The 14251-nt window shown below is 40.4% G+C and overlaps 1 protein-coding gene across 1 annotated transcript in view; it reads right to left on the reverse strand.

Moving 5' to 3' along the window:
• Nucleotides 1–224: 224 nt before the first annotated feature.
• LOC131048400 (probable plastid-lipid-associated protein 8, chloroplastic) overlaps nucleotides 225–14251 on the reverse strand; it is a 138029-nt gene continuing 124002 nt past the window's right edge. Inside the window, exon 4 of the mRNA XM_057982354.2 lies at nucleotides 225–679. Within this exon, the coding sequence (XP_057838337.2) occupies nucleotides 489–679 (191 nt within the window). The 3' untranslated portion in view covers nucleotides 225–488. The remainder of the gene's footprint in view (nucleotides 680–14251) is intronic.

Here is a 14251-nt window from a genome sequence, read left to right on the forward strand (position 1 = left end):
CTAATGCAAAATTCCTTGTACAGTTATACCTGGAGTGCTTATTGTTACAGCAGAAAGATGGTATGAAATTATGAATAATATAGAGAAACTGGTGTAATTCTGTGTATTGAGTAAGCCTCATTGTATATCTTTGTACTTGTGGTGGTGTCAAGTGCAGGCTGGAGGTTCAGTTGAAAGGTTATCCCCTTCACTAACAGTTGGATATTTATTTGTAAGGTGGCCTCTTCTCAAAAAATAAAAATATATTCAGTGGTTTATCTAAGAAGTTACAACTATGTTGCATTATGACATTTCATTGTAATGTCATTAGTTGAAGTTAGAATTATGTTGCACTATGACATTCATTCTAATGTTCTTAGTTAAAAATTAATTTTTTATTTCTATCCACTTTGTCATCTCCTTTGTAACTTGGTTCAATTCACTAATATATATGGATTTGGAAATATTAATAAGTACCTAAAGAATGGTACGAATGCATATGAGTATCACTAACAACACCTTTTAAAGATGAAAATTGAACCTCTAGAACCTCTACCAAGCCTAATTTTGCTGTTAACATATATAACTGCAATTTTTACAGAACTTTGACCTCCATATCGAAATTCAAATGGTCCCAACTTCAAGTAAGGTGAGTCAAAAGTGATTTGGATCCATTTGTTATCCATGGGAATAAATTTTCCTGTATCACAATATAAAAAAAAGGATTTCATTGAAAATATAAAAATCTACAAGTCTGGACAAAATGGTTTGAAACAAGCATAGATTTGGATGTCAAGGAATCTGAGTAATAGTCACCATATGGATAGAACTGAGATTAATTATAACAAGGAAGCACATTTAGTTACATGCAAATGCAAGTTCGAAAAAGAAGATATTGTAGTAACATTGTAGTCAAGTATTTTTGAATTTTGGTTTGCTAGCATTCAACATAATAAACAAATGTAAATGTTATCTAAATTTCCATGGTAATGTACTATGCCTGAATTATCCCAAGGGACGTCTATAAATTATAATTGTCCATAATCTTCAACTAAACATAGAAAAATGAGCACAAACATATTGGTAACTATCTTAGGAAGTAATCAAAGTGGCAGAATACAGCTAGATAAGAATGACGTCTCTTAATTGAGAGCTCTTAGGCTTAAATCCCAAGGGACATGTTGAAAGAGGACTTGCACCCTTGTATTGATTTGGACCCCACTCCATAGTTGTGGGTGGGGCATGCTAGGCAGTACCCAAAAGTACGTATCAGAAAAGAAAAGTATCCTAGAAAGCAGCTTTGAAACCATTATATTGTTTTATGAGTAAAGTATATAGTGATTATATTGTTTTATGAGTAAAGTATATAGTGAAAAAAATATAATGGAGTAAAGGATCTCACTTGAGTTTATGTCCTGAACTCATAGCTTACTAAGCTTGACAATAACAGGTTGTTGGCCTTATCTTTTATGCACTTAAACAAAAACTAAATGTATCATAGTAGGCACCTAGAGGGATCACATTTTATCTCAATAGTCGCTATATTTTCTCTTCCTCCTATGCTTCATGTACTTATTTGCCATTGTCAAGTGGTAAGCAATGAATTTCTTGGATGCCTTGAGCTTTTGAAGATAACTGTTGAGCTTCGAACTTGTTGACTGCACTTGTTTGTATAATCGACAGTCTTCTCTAGCGAATTTCATTTTAGCATTTATGATAATGCAAAGGAACTATCATCATGTAGTTCATTGTGTTTGAACGTATATGGGTATAATAGATTTAGCATTATGCTATTCTCATGATATGAAGGCAATGTAGTGTTTGGCTTTCTTGGAGGAGTTGACAGAAATCATGGGGAGCTTACAATTGATTCTAATGGAGAATATTAGAATAATATTTGCATTATCTTATTATTAATGGTCAATAATGTATTTTTAGTGCAATCTTATTTAAATTGGATTCTTTCTAATTCCATTCTTAGTGAACAATTGTTTCTTTAGGAAACATCGTCTTTGTAATTGCTATATGTACATCTTCATTCATCGAATGACATAATGCAATTGCCATTGTAACATGGTATCAGAGTGGGAAAAAAAATTTCATGGCCTCTCCTAAGAATTTTCTTTCTAAAATTTTTAGGGTCTTATTTTTTGAAGGCAAATCGTATAATTTTTTTGGTAGTTTTTTTAAAAAGTGTAATTTGCAATTTCTAAATCGCGTGAGATCTTGTAGAAGTGTTTTATTCCTGTCTGTTCATGAAGGGTTTGTAATTCGCAATTTTTTTTTGCATAAGATTATTTGTTTGTTTTTCATGACCTCCTAGGCAACATTCTTCCCATGTGTCTACAAATTTATAGGCTATGTTCGTGATTTTTTTGGGCACCGTTCTTTTCATCAGCAAACTGCATGATTTTCTTCCGCGTGATTTCTTCTATTTGCACAGGTTTTTGTTCGCGTGTCGTTTCTGTGTGACATTTTTTGTTTGTCCCTACGTTTTTTTTTTGAAACCCACATTTTAGTCTGGGCATCGTTTCTTTGTTTGTGCTCGTGCAGTTTTTCTACATCATGCGTCTTCTCTACGTTCTTTTTCCATGACGTGATTGCATTTTTCCTGCAACCTTCCATTTTTTGCACCCGACAGAGGTATCCTTTTCTGGTGATTATGTCTTCTGTGCCAGATCTGGTAAAAAACGGCTAGGGTTTTATGTCCTAATTCGGCTAGAGTTTCCAGAACATCATGGGTCTTCTTTTTCGCTCGGATTTCTTCTGCAACCTATGACTAGGCTTTCTAAAAAAATTTCTGCATTGTATTTTTCCTACAACTAGGGTTTTGAAAAATCGTGCATTAGGATTTGTGCCTCGAGTATCAACACCTTGATATTTGTGCCAATTGTTTTTGTTTTGGTGTTTAATCAAATTCTTTTGCCTCATTTTTCGTACCTCAAAAAGCATGAAGGATGACTTCCTTGACCAACATTATGTTGGAAGGCAATTAGAAATTCAATGGCTACAACTACAACACCTAGAAGCAACAGATGATGACAATTTTTGTGTATCGGTGCCTTGACTAGATTGTTCTGGGCAAGTCTACACGTCCTACAATGGCGGGTTCAGATCAAGAAAAATTTGATGAGCGGAATCCGTGATGCTTATTAAATTGTCGGTCACCGATGGTTAGCTGCCTCAGGTTCCCTCAAGCAAGACAGCTGTCAAAATCTGGGATCATTTGAAGGACCTACATCAAACGTCTGACAAGAGTCGCATGATGGTTTTATCGATCATAATAGACGGAAGGTTGTCTCTACAGGAGCATCTCATGAAAATCAAGGACATAGGTGATTAGTTGGAAGTGATCAATCAAAAGATGGAGAAAGAAGACATGGTAGTCATCACTCTAAAGAGTCTACCAAAGTCTTATAAGCACTTTATTGAGATGCTCAACATTACCTCAACTAATGTTGACTTGAAGTTTCCAAGTCTTTGCACCAAACTTCTGAAGTAGGATCGATGGAGACAGCAATTCAGTAGCAGTGTTAGTTCGTCCTCCACAAAACAGGCCTTCTTTGCTAAATCCTCTGCTAAGGACAAAGGGAAAAGTTAGTACTCTCAGCAAAAAGGTCCAAGTCAATCCCAAGACAGCACCAAGAAGAAGAATGTTAAGTGCAACTATTGCCACAAATATGGTCACATGAAGAAAGAGTGCAGGAAACGCTTGGCTTCTGAACAGTCAAAGCAAGGAGGGTCTCAGCCAAAGGCCAATGTTGCATAGCACATTGAGCAAGAGTTTGCCTTTTACACCTTTATGGCTAAAAGACCAGTAGATCATTTAAAGTCCTCTGCCTAGTGCATTAATTCAGGTGCTTCTCGACACTTCACTCATCAGACGGATTGGTTCACAAAATACATGTCTTTCATTGATTCAATGATCTTTGCAGGAGAAGAGTATACTGTTGTCGGAAAGAGCAACGTGCAGATTCAATTTGGAGGAAGGAATTTAATTTTCCTCAATTTATACTTTGTTTCAAGCATGGAACTCAACCTTCTCTTTGTCAATTAGATTATGAGACACTTGTTGTATTCAGTTCACACAAATGCAACATTGTTGATAGGGAAACTCGCACTACAGTTGTTGTGGGTCTTGAGGATCATGGTCTTTATAGACTTGTTGATACTAGTGATTATTGGGAGCACACCATAGCAGTTGTAATGTACCGACGCTCTTCCCATCGTACAACACCCCCACTCTCACCTCGTATGGTAATTTTTTGGTGCCAAACATATGGTATGTATGGTCAACAATTACACGCCGGTCAAACTCTTCGGTCCGTACAGTTTGGTGTGGTAGTGGAGCCACCATACGATGGTATTGTGTTGCCTGTACAGTAAGAAGGTGACCGTACGGTCTAGTCGTCGTACGACAATGGTTCCCTTCTCTTCGCACAATGAATATGGTTGTCGATTCGCAAACAACTCCAATCACAAAATATTATGCCTTGCGAGGTAGACAATTAGATTAACACGATTTGGCACAGGAATGAACACACTAGACGTGCAAGTGGAAATTCATATTCAATAATGATAACACTTCTGATTACAATAATCTCGGAACTGAGAGCAGAGCAAAGTAGGGTGAGGAATTACTCCCACCAAAACTGCGGATGCCAAGTAGGGAGAATCTTCCACCTCCGAAATGGCTGACAACGGAACTCCAACTAGAATTCGCACAAACAAAGAAAAATACCAAATTCGCATACCTACAACAATGACTAACTCGGCCATAAATATGAGCTCCGGGAAAGTTCCCGAAGGGTTACAAATGGGCCGACACAAACATAACTTAACTAATAAAATAAAAAGGGGGCCTGATAGTTTTTATTATTAAAATTAGGGCCATACAATAATTAATATTACTTAACTATATCAGGGACATTACAAATCCTCGCCGCCCAAAGATTGCTTGCCCTCAAGCAATCCATCGTCAAACGGTTTACCTACTGCAGAGATCTAGGGTCCCAAACCAAGCACAGACACCGATAGCCATATCTGAAATCTCCATGCCGCAACATGACCACGTGCCCACACATGGAAGTAAGCGAGAAGAGTAAACCTCCCTCCAGCTTCCATTGCTCCACTCTAATATAAACGTTGCCATGCCTGGAGTCGTCAGGATCCCACTGAAACCAATCATCAAACACATCGATGCCCGGATCCCAAGCTATCATGCCATCATGCCAATTAGTCATTTTCCAATGATGGTCTGGAATCTCAAAACTCATCTGCAACAGGTTCTTCTCATGTAGATGTCGCTCTTCCTGAAAAGCAATACTCATGTCTCTTGCATGTTCTTCATACCACTGTATGTTCCAGAATCCCTCTCACTCATGTTCTACGGAAGACCATCCAGGCAGAATACCTCACGGAAGAACCACTCGGCCACTTGAGCTACCTGGTATCCAGTGGAGGTGGCAAAGAAATGGGCATACTCGGTCAAACAATCTGCCACAACAAAGATGCAATCCTTTCTTTGCACTTTGGGAAGCCCAGTAATGAAATCCATTGAGATGCTATCCCACTTCTGGTCAGGGATTGGCAATGGCTGAAGCAGTCCAACAAGCAAGGTGTGCTCGGATTTGTTCTCCTGACAGCTGGGGCATACGTACTGTAGAATGTTGTTCTTAAGTCTCTTCTAAGAAAACCCTTCTCGGATATGTTTGTAGGTTTTCAAGTATCCCGGGTGTCTATCCAAGGGAAAGTCGTGCATTTCCTTCAGAATCGTCTCCTTTATCTTGGACTCGGGTACCAGATAGATTCTGTCCTTGTAGTAAATGATGTCGTCAACCACCTTGTATCTGTCATCTTGCACTTGACCATCCATCAGTTCACAGGCAAAAGTATTCTTAGAGTATTCAACCAACAGATGTTCCTTCCAATCTGCAGAAATCTGGGATAGAGAACATATGGCAGGCCTCCTCACGAGGGTCTGGGAGAGCTTCTGCTCACCACTTCTTAACTCCCTCAATGCATCTATCAATCCATCACTCGGTGCCATGATTCTCCCAATAGGCAGGCAGAATTATCAGCTCTGATACCACTGTAATGTACCAACGCTCTTCCCACCGTACAACACCCCCACTCTCACCTCATACGGTAATGTTTTGGTGCCAGACATACGGTATGTATGGTCAACAATTACATGCCGATCAAACCCTTCGGTCCATACGGTTTGGTGTGGTAGTCAAGCCACCGTACGATGGTATTGTGTTTCCCGTACGGTAAGAAGGTGACTATACGGTCACTTCCCTCAACCCAGCATACGGTCTAGTCATCATACGACGACGGTTCCCTTCTCTTCGCATAATGAATATGGTTGTTGATTCGCCAACAACTACGCACAGACAACTCCAGTCACAAAATATTATGCCTTGCGAGGTAGACAATTAGATTAACATGATTTGGCATAGGAATGAACACACTAGACATGCAAGTGGAAATTCAGATTCAATAATGATAACACTTTTGATTACAATAATCTCGGAACTGAGAGCAGAGTAGGGTGAGGAACTACTCCCACCGAAACTGCAGATGCCAAGTAGGGAGGATCTTCCACCTCCGAAATGGTTGACAACGGAACTCCAACTGGAATTCGCACAAACAAATAAAAATACCAAATTCACATACCTACAACAATGACTAACTCGGCCATAAATATGAGCTCCGGGAAAGTTCCCAAAGGATTACAAACGAGCCGACACAAACATAACTTAACTAATAAAATAAAAAGGGGGCCCAACATATTTTATTATTAAATTTAGGGCCATACAATAATTAATATTAGTTAATTATATCGGGGACATTACACAATGTTCACCCAAATGTAGCCAGCGAACCCAAGCCTTATGTTGAGCTGAGACGTAGTTCCTGAGATAACCCTCTAGCCATTTGTTCACAATCTCGGTCTGTCTGTCTGTCTGTCTGCGGATGGTAGCTCGTGCTGGGCGACAACTCAGTTCCTGCCAACCGAAATAACTCCATCCAGAAGGTACTCAAAAAACGGCTATCCATGTCACTGACTATGTTTCACGGTAGACCATGTAAGCGGAATACCTCACGGAAGAACAACTCGACTACGTGAACTGCTTGGTATCCTGTGGGGATTGCAAAAAAATGGGTATACTTGGTCAAGTGGTCAACTACGACGAAAATGCAATCATTTCCTTGCACTTTGGGGAGCCCAATAATGAAATCCATCGAGATGCTATCCCATTTTTGGTCAGGGATTGGCAGTGGTTGTAGCAGTCCGGCCAGTAAGGTGTGCTCAGATTTGTTCTGCTGGCAGGTGGTGCATTCCCGCACATATTGCAAGACGTCGTTCTTAAGTCCATTCCAGGAAAACTTTTCTCGGATCTGTCTGTAGGTTTTCAAGTATCTTGAGTGTCTAGCCAAGGGAGAATCGTGCATTTCCTTCAGAATCTTTTCCTTCATCTTAGACTCAGGTACCAGATAAATTTTGTCCTTGTAGTAAATGATGTTGTCAACCACATTGTATCGGTCATCCTGCACTTGACCATCCATCAGTTCGCAGGCAAAAGTATTCTTGGAGTATTCAACCAACAGGGGTTCCTTCCAATCCGCCGAAATCTGGGATAGAGAACATATGGCAGGCCTTCTTGACAGGGCGTCGGCTACCACATTATTCTTTCCCTTCACATATTCAATGTCGAAATCGAATGCCTGGACTTTGCTCACCCACTTTTGTTGTCATTCATTTAGATCCCTCTGCTCCAAGAAATATCGCAAGTTGTTGTGGTATGTCCATACGACAAACTTTGCCCCGACGAGGTACTGTCGAAACTTCGTCAGTGCATGCATGATGGCGAGCATCTCCTTGTCGTAGATGGAGTACAACCGCTCAGCTCCTGAAAGCTTCCGACTCTCGAACGCAATGGGGTGATGGTCTTGCATCAACACCACTCCAATGCCCTCACCCGAGGCATCGCACTCCAGGATGAAAGGGCAAGTGAAGTCCGATAGTGCCAGAACCGGACACATACTCACATCTTCTTTTAATTTATCAAAGGTGTATTGCACCTGCGCAGTCCAATGGAAGGATCCTTTCTTTGTCAGATCTGCCAATGGTGCACCAAGCTGTGAAAATCCTTTCACAAACCTTCTATAATAACTGCACAACCCGAAAAATCCACGCAGCTCCGAGAGAGTCTTGGGTGGAGGCCAATCCAAAATTGCTTGAATCTTCTCCTGGTGAACTTGTACCCCCTAGGCGCTGATGACATGACCCAAGTATAGGACCTCGGTCATTCCAAATTCACATTTGGACTTTTTGGCATACAATGATTGCGATTTTATAATTCCCAATACTTCATTCAAATGTCCCAAGTGTTCCTCCCAGGTCTTGTTGTAGATGAGTATGTCATCGAAGAATACTAGTAGGAACTTATGCAGTTGTTTGTTGAAGATGTGGTTCATGCAGGACTGGAAAGTGGCCCGAGCATTGGTTAATCCAAACGGCATGACCAAGAACTCATAGTGTCCGTAATGGCAACGGAAGGTTGTCTTCTCCACATCTTGCTCCCTCATACAGATCTGATGGTAGCCGGAGCAGAGATCAATTTTGGAAAATAGACTGCGCCATGTAGTTCGTCTAGCAGCTCATCGATCCTGGGAATGGGGTATATATTCTTGATAGTCTTTTTGTTCAATGCACGGCAGTCAACACACATTCTGAGAGTTTCGTCCTTCTTCACCAGTACCACCGAAGATGCAAAGGGGCTAGAGCTGGGCCGGATCCATCCTTTATCAAGGAGTTCCTGGATCATTTTCTCTATCTCTTCTTTGAACTTCTTTGGGTGGCGAGAGGGTGTGGTGATAATGGGTTTTGCTCCCTCCTCCAACTCGATGGTGTGCTCAAACCCTCAATGTGGGGGTATACTAAGTGGAATATCAGCGAAGACCAAACTATGCTTATCCAAAATCGACTGAAGTTCCTCATCCTGGTATTAAGTCGGTTTATCTTTCACACGTTTTGTCGAGATCAAGCAATGTGCTGCCCAAACTACTTCATGTCTGAAGATGGCTTCCATCCGTTTGGCAGAAATCTCCCTCGGGCCGCCATTCGACATTCCTCTGAGAACCACCTTCCTGCCGTCTACCTCGAATGAGAACTCCATCCTTTTGAAGCTCTGCGTGTACTGGTCGATGGTCTTGTTGATGTGTTTTTCATGCACATGCGAACACAGAATAAAATACCAAGGTACCTTATCCTCTCTTGAACAAAGTTTCCTCGAATGCTGAAGATTTTGCCTAAAGATCATTCGAGAAGACTCCAAGGTTCTTATATGTAGGGTTTCTACGTGTGGATAAGCTCTTGTGGTATGATGTGATTATGCTGGAATCACAAGGAGACTTACATTTGATGACCTGAGCATCTGATTTACTTTGGATATCACTGGAACATGGGTCTTTACTCATCCTTGATTTTAAAAAAGGGAAAAAAGGATAAGGGTTGGAGAGGAATCTAATTCTAACACTAAGAATGTAGGAGCAATGGATGACCTTTGATGAAACTCTTGACATGCTATGATCATCTCCAGAAGGTTAGTGCAATCTTCTAAGGATAGCTTTATGATGTTCAGATCACTACTACAAGCATAGACACCGTCAGGTTGATGCATATCAATGAAGAAGCGATAATTGAAGTTAAGCTTAAGTTGAATGATTCCAGTTGACTACGCAAGGCAAGTTTGCAATCAACAAACCGCTAGTAGTATGGATATACAAATTTCACCATTGATCATACAAATTTCTTCCATTCATCTAATAACATGAAATTAAATTTGAGAAGTATAGAGACCATGCAAATTTTAGAATCGACACATAGAATTCACCATTCCTTCGATGAAGTTTACATGTCTTTTGCAACAATGTCTTGACAACAATCTTTGCCTTCTCTTTCTACTCTAATCTAAAATGCTATCTACTATTGAGCTACTAATTATTGACTATCTCTCTTTTGCTAACTCCTAACTATTAACCTTTACAAATGAAGAGCCAGGGCTTTATATAGAGAGCCCTTTACAAATTGATGGCTCTGATTGACTTAGAATCAATGGCTAGGATTACAAGATAGAAACCCTAATTAGGGTTTGTTATAACAAACTTCCTTAGCCAATGAGAAAATTACATTCAATGAATGAGGACCAATAGGAAGCAGGGTAGGTACATCGAAGTTTGTGCCATCCCCGATGAGTCAAGTACATTGAATTTGGACATGCAGAGGTGGACCAATCCGACTGGAGGAAAAGTGATTGGGATGCCACCTTGTCTGACGTTTGTGTCTTGGTTGATCCTCCTCTGTCTTTTGATGCGATGAATGATGTACCTCTTTAACTTCCATGTGCTTGATGAGGCTTCCTTACTGTCAAGTTTTCTTTCTCCAGTAGCATACCTCACCTTGAAGTGTTGGTAAGGTCATTCTTCTCTGTCATCATGTGGTTTCTTTGTGTGGCGAAGTGAAGGTTTTGGAGATAGCTTGCAACTCCTCGAATGCTTGTAGTCTTCCAAAGCTTCAAAATACCTTGAGTCCTCCTTTACTCATTTGGAATGTCCTTGACGATGATGGGCTTAGAAAAGATCGTCCTTGTCCTGATCTTCTTCCATCTGCAAAACAAACCAAAAGATGATTAAGTACACATGATATATTTATCCCGATCATAGCATTTTTTACCTTAAATCATTAACAAGAAGGCGTCAAAATGGAATTCGCTTAGGATCCTCCCCAGGGACAGGCCCTATAAGAATTTCGCTCTGGACCCTTTGGAAGGGTCAGGAGCGAAATTTGCAAAGTTGCTCAATTAGACCTCATTTTCAACATTACTTTACCAAGATCAAGTCATTCACCTCCAAAAATGCCAAGGAATAGGTTTTGCTCAAGGACCTAGGCAAAATATTAGACCTCCTAGGAATTTCACTCTGGAACCTTTGGAAGTGTCAGGAGCGAAATTTGCATTTTAGGACAAATTCTTCACATTTTGTGACCACAACTTACTCAAATGCATGCCTAAGGATGTTTTTAATCTCAATCAATAGTAGGCTTAATGCAAAATTGGGAGCAAAATAGAGGTTTTAAGAATTTCACTCTAGACCCTTTGGAAGGGTCAGGAGCGATTTTAATGATTAAGTCCAAATTCCATCATTTCTCTACTCCAAAATGCCTCCCAAGTCAAGCATACACTAGTCTTCTCTCCACCAAGGCCTAGGAATCCATCTCTTGATCTCAATCATGAGCAAACTAGGTGATTTTGAGAATTTCGCTCTGGACCCTTTGGAAGGGTCAGGAGCGAAATTCATGATTTACTTGATTTCTCTCACTTAGCTCTATCCTTCTCAATTTCTTTTACCTGGACTCTTATCTTTGGATCCCTCTCTCATGAAGGCAACACTTGTTTGACCCCTAAGAAGGCCTGAAAGGAGGAATTTGCTCAAAAACATGGCCAGGGACAGGACCTATTTAGGATTTCGCTCTGGACCCTTTGGAAGGGTCAGGAGCGAAATTCTCATTCTAGGTTGATTTTCACCATTTCATCACCTCAATCAACATTTCAAAGGCAAGAACACATCAAAGTCCTTCAAACCATGCCTTAGGAGTCACAAATTTGGTCATATCAAAGAGAAAAATAGAGGATATGAAAATTTAAATTTGGACCCTTTGGAAGGGTCAGGAGCGAAATTTTCATTTTAGGCTCATTTCTCACTTCCTTTCTCCTTTCCTTGGCTTGGATATAACTTGTTGGGCCTCTCCCTATCATCACCCAGTTCAAATTGGCATTCACTTCAAGATTTTGTGAAGAAATAGGGTCTTATATGAATTTCACTTTGGACCCTTTAGAAGGGTCAAGAGCAAAATTCCTCCTTATGCTCAAATCTTGATTTCATTTCCCATATTTTCTTATCCAAACAAGTGTTTTGCCTTTACTTATGCCTGGGAATGAGTTAGTTCCTAGTTTGGGTCAAGGTGGAGTGTCTTATAGAGGAATTCGCTTTGGACCCTTTGGAAGGGTCAGGAGCGAAATTCCTATTCTTGGCTCAATTTACCTTGAATTTGACTTGACTTCGCCCTAGACTCAACCCTTTGATGCATTTCCTTTCATATCTTTGCAAATTTGCTCAACCACTCACTGACTTAGGTCAAATCTTAGGTCCCTTGTGAAATTTCACTCTAGACCCTTTGGAAGGGTCAAGAGCGAATTTCATGATTAGCTCAAGTTTCTTGACCTTTCCCGCTTATCTCACCAAGTCTGGCCTTGCACAAAGCATTCCCAGAGGATAAATAAGTCAACTTCACACCAAATCATGCCTAGGGCTTCACCTTTCACCTATTGGACCAATCTTAAACTCTCAAAGATGACACTCTCTCACAAAACTTCATTGACCTCTTCAAACTCAGGCTAGTCACAACTAGAAATAAGAGCAAAACTTGACTTGGGGAAGGCTTTCAAAGAAACCTTCACCTGGACCATCTACTGACTCACCCTAGCTCAAGCAAAGCCTGGTATCTTAATGTTCCCTCTCACAACTCTCAAAGTGCAAAGGCTAATAGACAAGAACCTAAAAGACCTAAAAAAACAAACCCTAGAAAGCAAGTTAGAGAGTATCTTGGATACCAAGATAGTCAAAAAGACAAGGAAAGGAGTCTACAAGCACTATCTTGTCAAGTGGAAAGGGTTACCTAATTCAGATACCATGTGGATGTCAGAGGCAGATATACTTCAGCATAGAGTGGACATTGCAGACCTTATAACTCAAAGGACTTGAGTTCTTTGACCCAGGGGAGTATGGTGCAGGGCACCTAGCACTCCAAGTTGAATTTTTTTGTTTTCTTTCAAGTTTGTGTGTTATCTTTGTGATGTAATAATGGACCAACCATTAGGGACTCAATAGAGCCATGGTTGAGTTGTCCAAGTTTTGGTTTGAGTCAATTGTGTTCAGGATGTTGATAGCCTGAGAAGTGAGATGCTTAGGTAGTTCACAGGTAAAGTACTCCAGACGAATGTATTCATGTATTAGGGGTCAACTGTGTTGTGTTTAGGTCTTCTAGGGTGTTTTGAAGACCTTCAAGAGTCTTAAAATACATTAGAATGCAAAATTGCATCCTGGAGCCAAAAGTTGTAAAAAATTGCTGAGCAACATTTTGCAATTTCTTGCAAAAGTTGCATTTTTGGTTATAGGCGTTAAAAGTTGGTTGAACCGACTGAAACAAGAGCATAAAGGCCAAAATTCACTTCATTGTACGGGTTGGAGGATTGGAAATGCAAGAACAAGTTTTTGGACTGTGAAGCAAACTTGTTTCCACCAGTTTTTGACAGTTTTAATCTTGTTTTCATTGCTTGTACAGTCCAGTATGGACTAGATGGTGTAAACTCATTGCAATTCTTGAGTGTTCATTGTATTTGTCTTCAATAAGGTTGATTTGCAGGTTTGATTGTCCTAGGTTGCAGAGATTTCTTCCATTCTTTGCAACTTGGTGCAAAACCCTTGCAAGTAGGGTTTAAGAGCAAGAAAATGGCTCTAACCAAGGCATTCTTTGATGGCACCTGTTGAAATCACTAAGAATGCTAGGTTAGGGTCTGTACATAGCTTTAGGATAGGATTTGTGGTTTTGCAGGTCCTTGTGGAAGAGAAACAATGAAGCCCTAGGCTCACCACTGGGAGTAGGTGAGTTAGGACAGCACTTGTACAGATAACCCAGATGCACTTTTCCAATATTGTATGTAACTTCCAAAAGGATACTCGAATCCATGATTTATTTCTAGCCTTGTTTGAGAGTTTTACAAACTAAGACCCTAAAACCGCCAAGGGAGGGCTAATGCAATTAGGCCTATTTTGAGCCGGTATGGACCTAGAAGGGTTAGGAAGCTAAAGCGATCAGTTTTGTGAGCCTAAAGCCTCAAAAAACTTCAAAGACACCTGGTAGATGCATTGGGGACCCATTGGGAGTGGTTGTGTGTTGAGATCCTTGTAGGAGTGGTTGGAGCCTTAGAGAGGACTGTGAGTGATTGAGGTGGCAACCTCAAGAGGTGGAGTTGTGTTGACGTGTATTTTGTACACAATCATACACAGAATAAAATACCTAAAGGCATCTTATCCTCTCTTGAGAAAATAGTCTCTAACTGCTGAAGATTCGCGTAAAGGATCAGTTAGGTAGACTCCAAGGTTCTTTTAGTGGGGTCTCCACGTGTGGACAAGCTCCAGTGGTATG

Source organism: Cryptomeria japonica, chromosome 8, assembly GCF_030272615.1.
Source record: "Cryptomeria japonica chromosome 8, Sugi_1.0, whole genome shotgun sequence".
In the NCBI taxonomy this organism is placed as follows: Eukaryota; Viridiplantae; Streptophyta; class Pinopsida; order Cupressales; family Cupressaceae; genus Cryptomeria; species Cryptomeria japonica.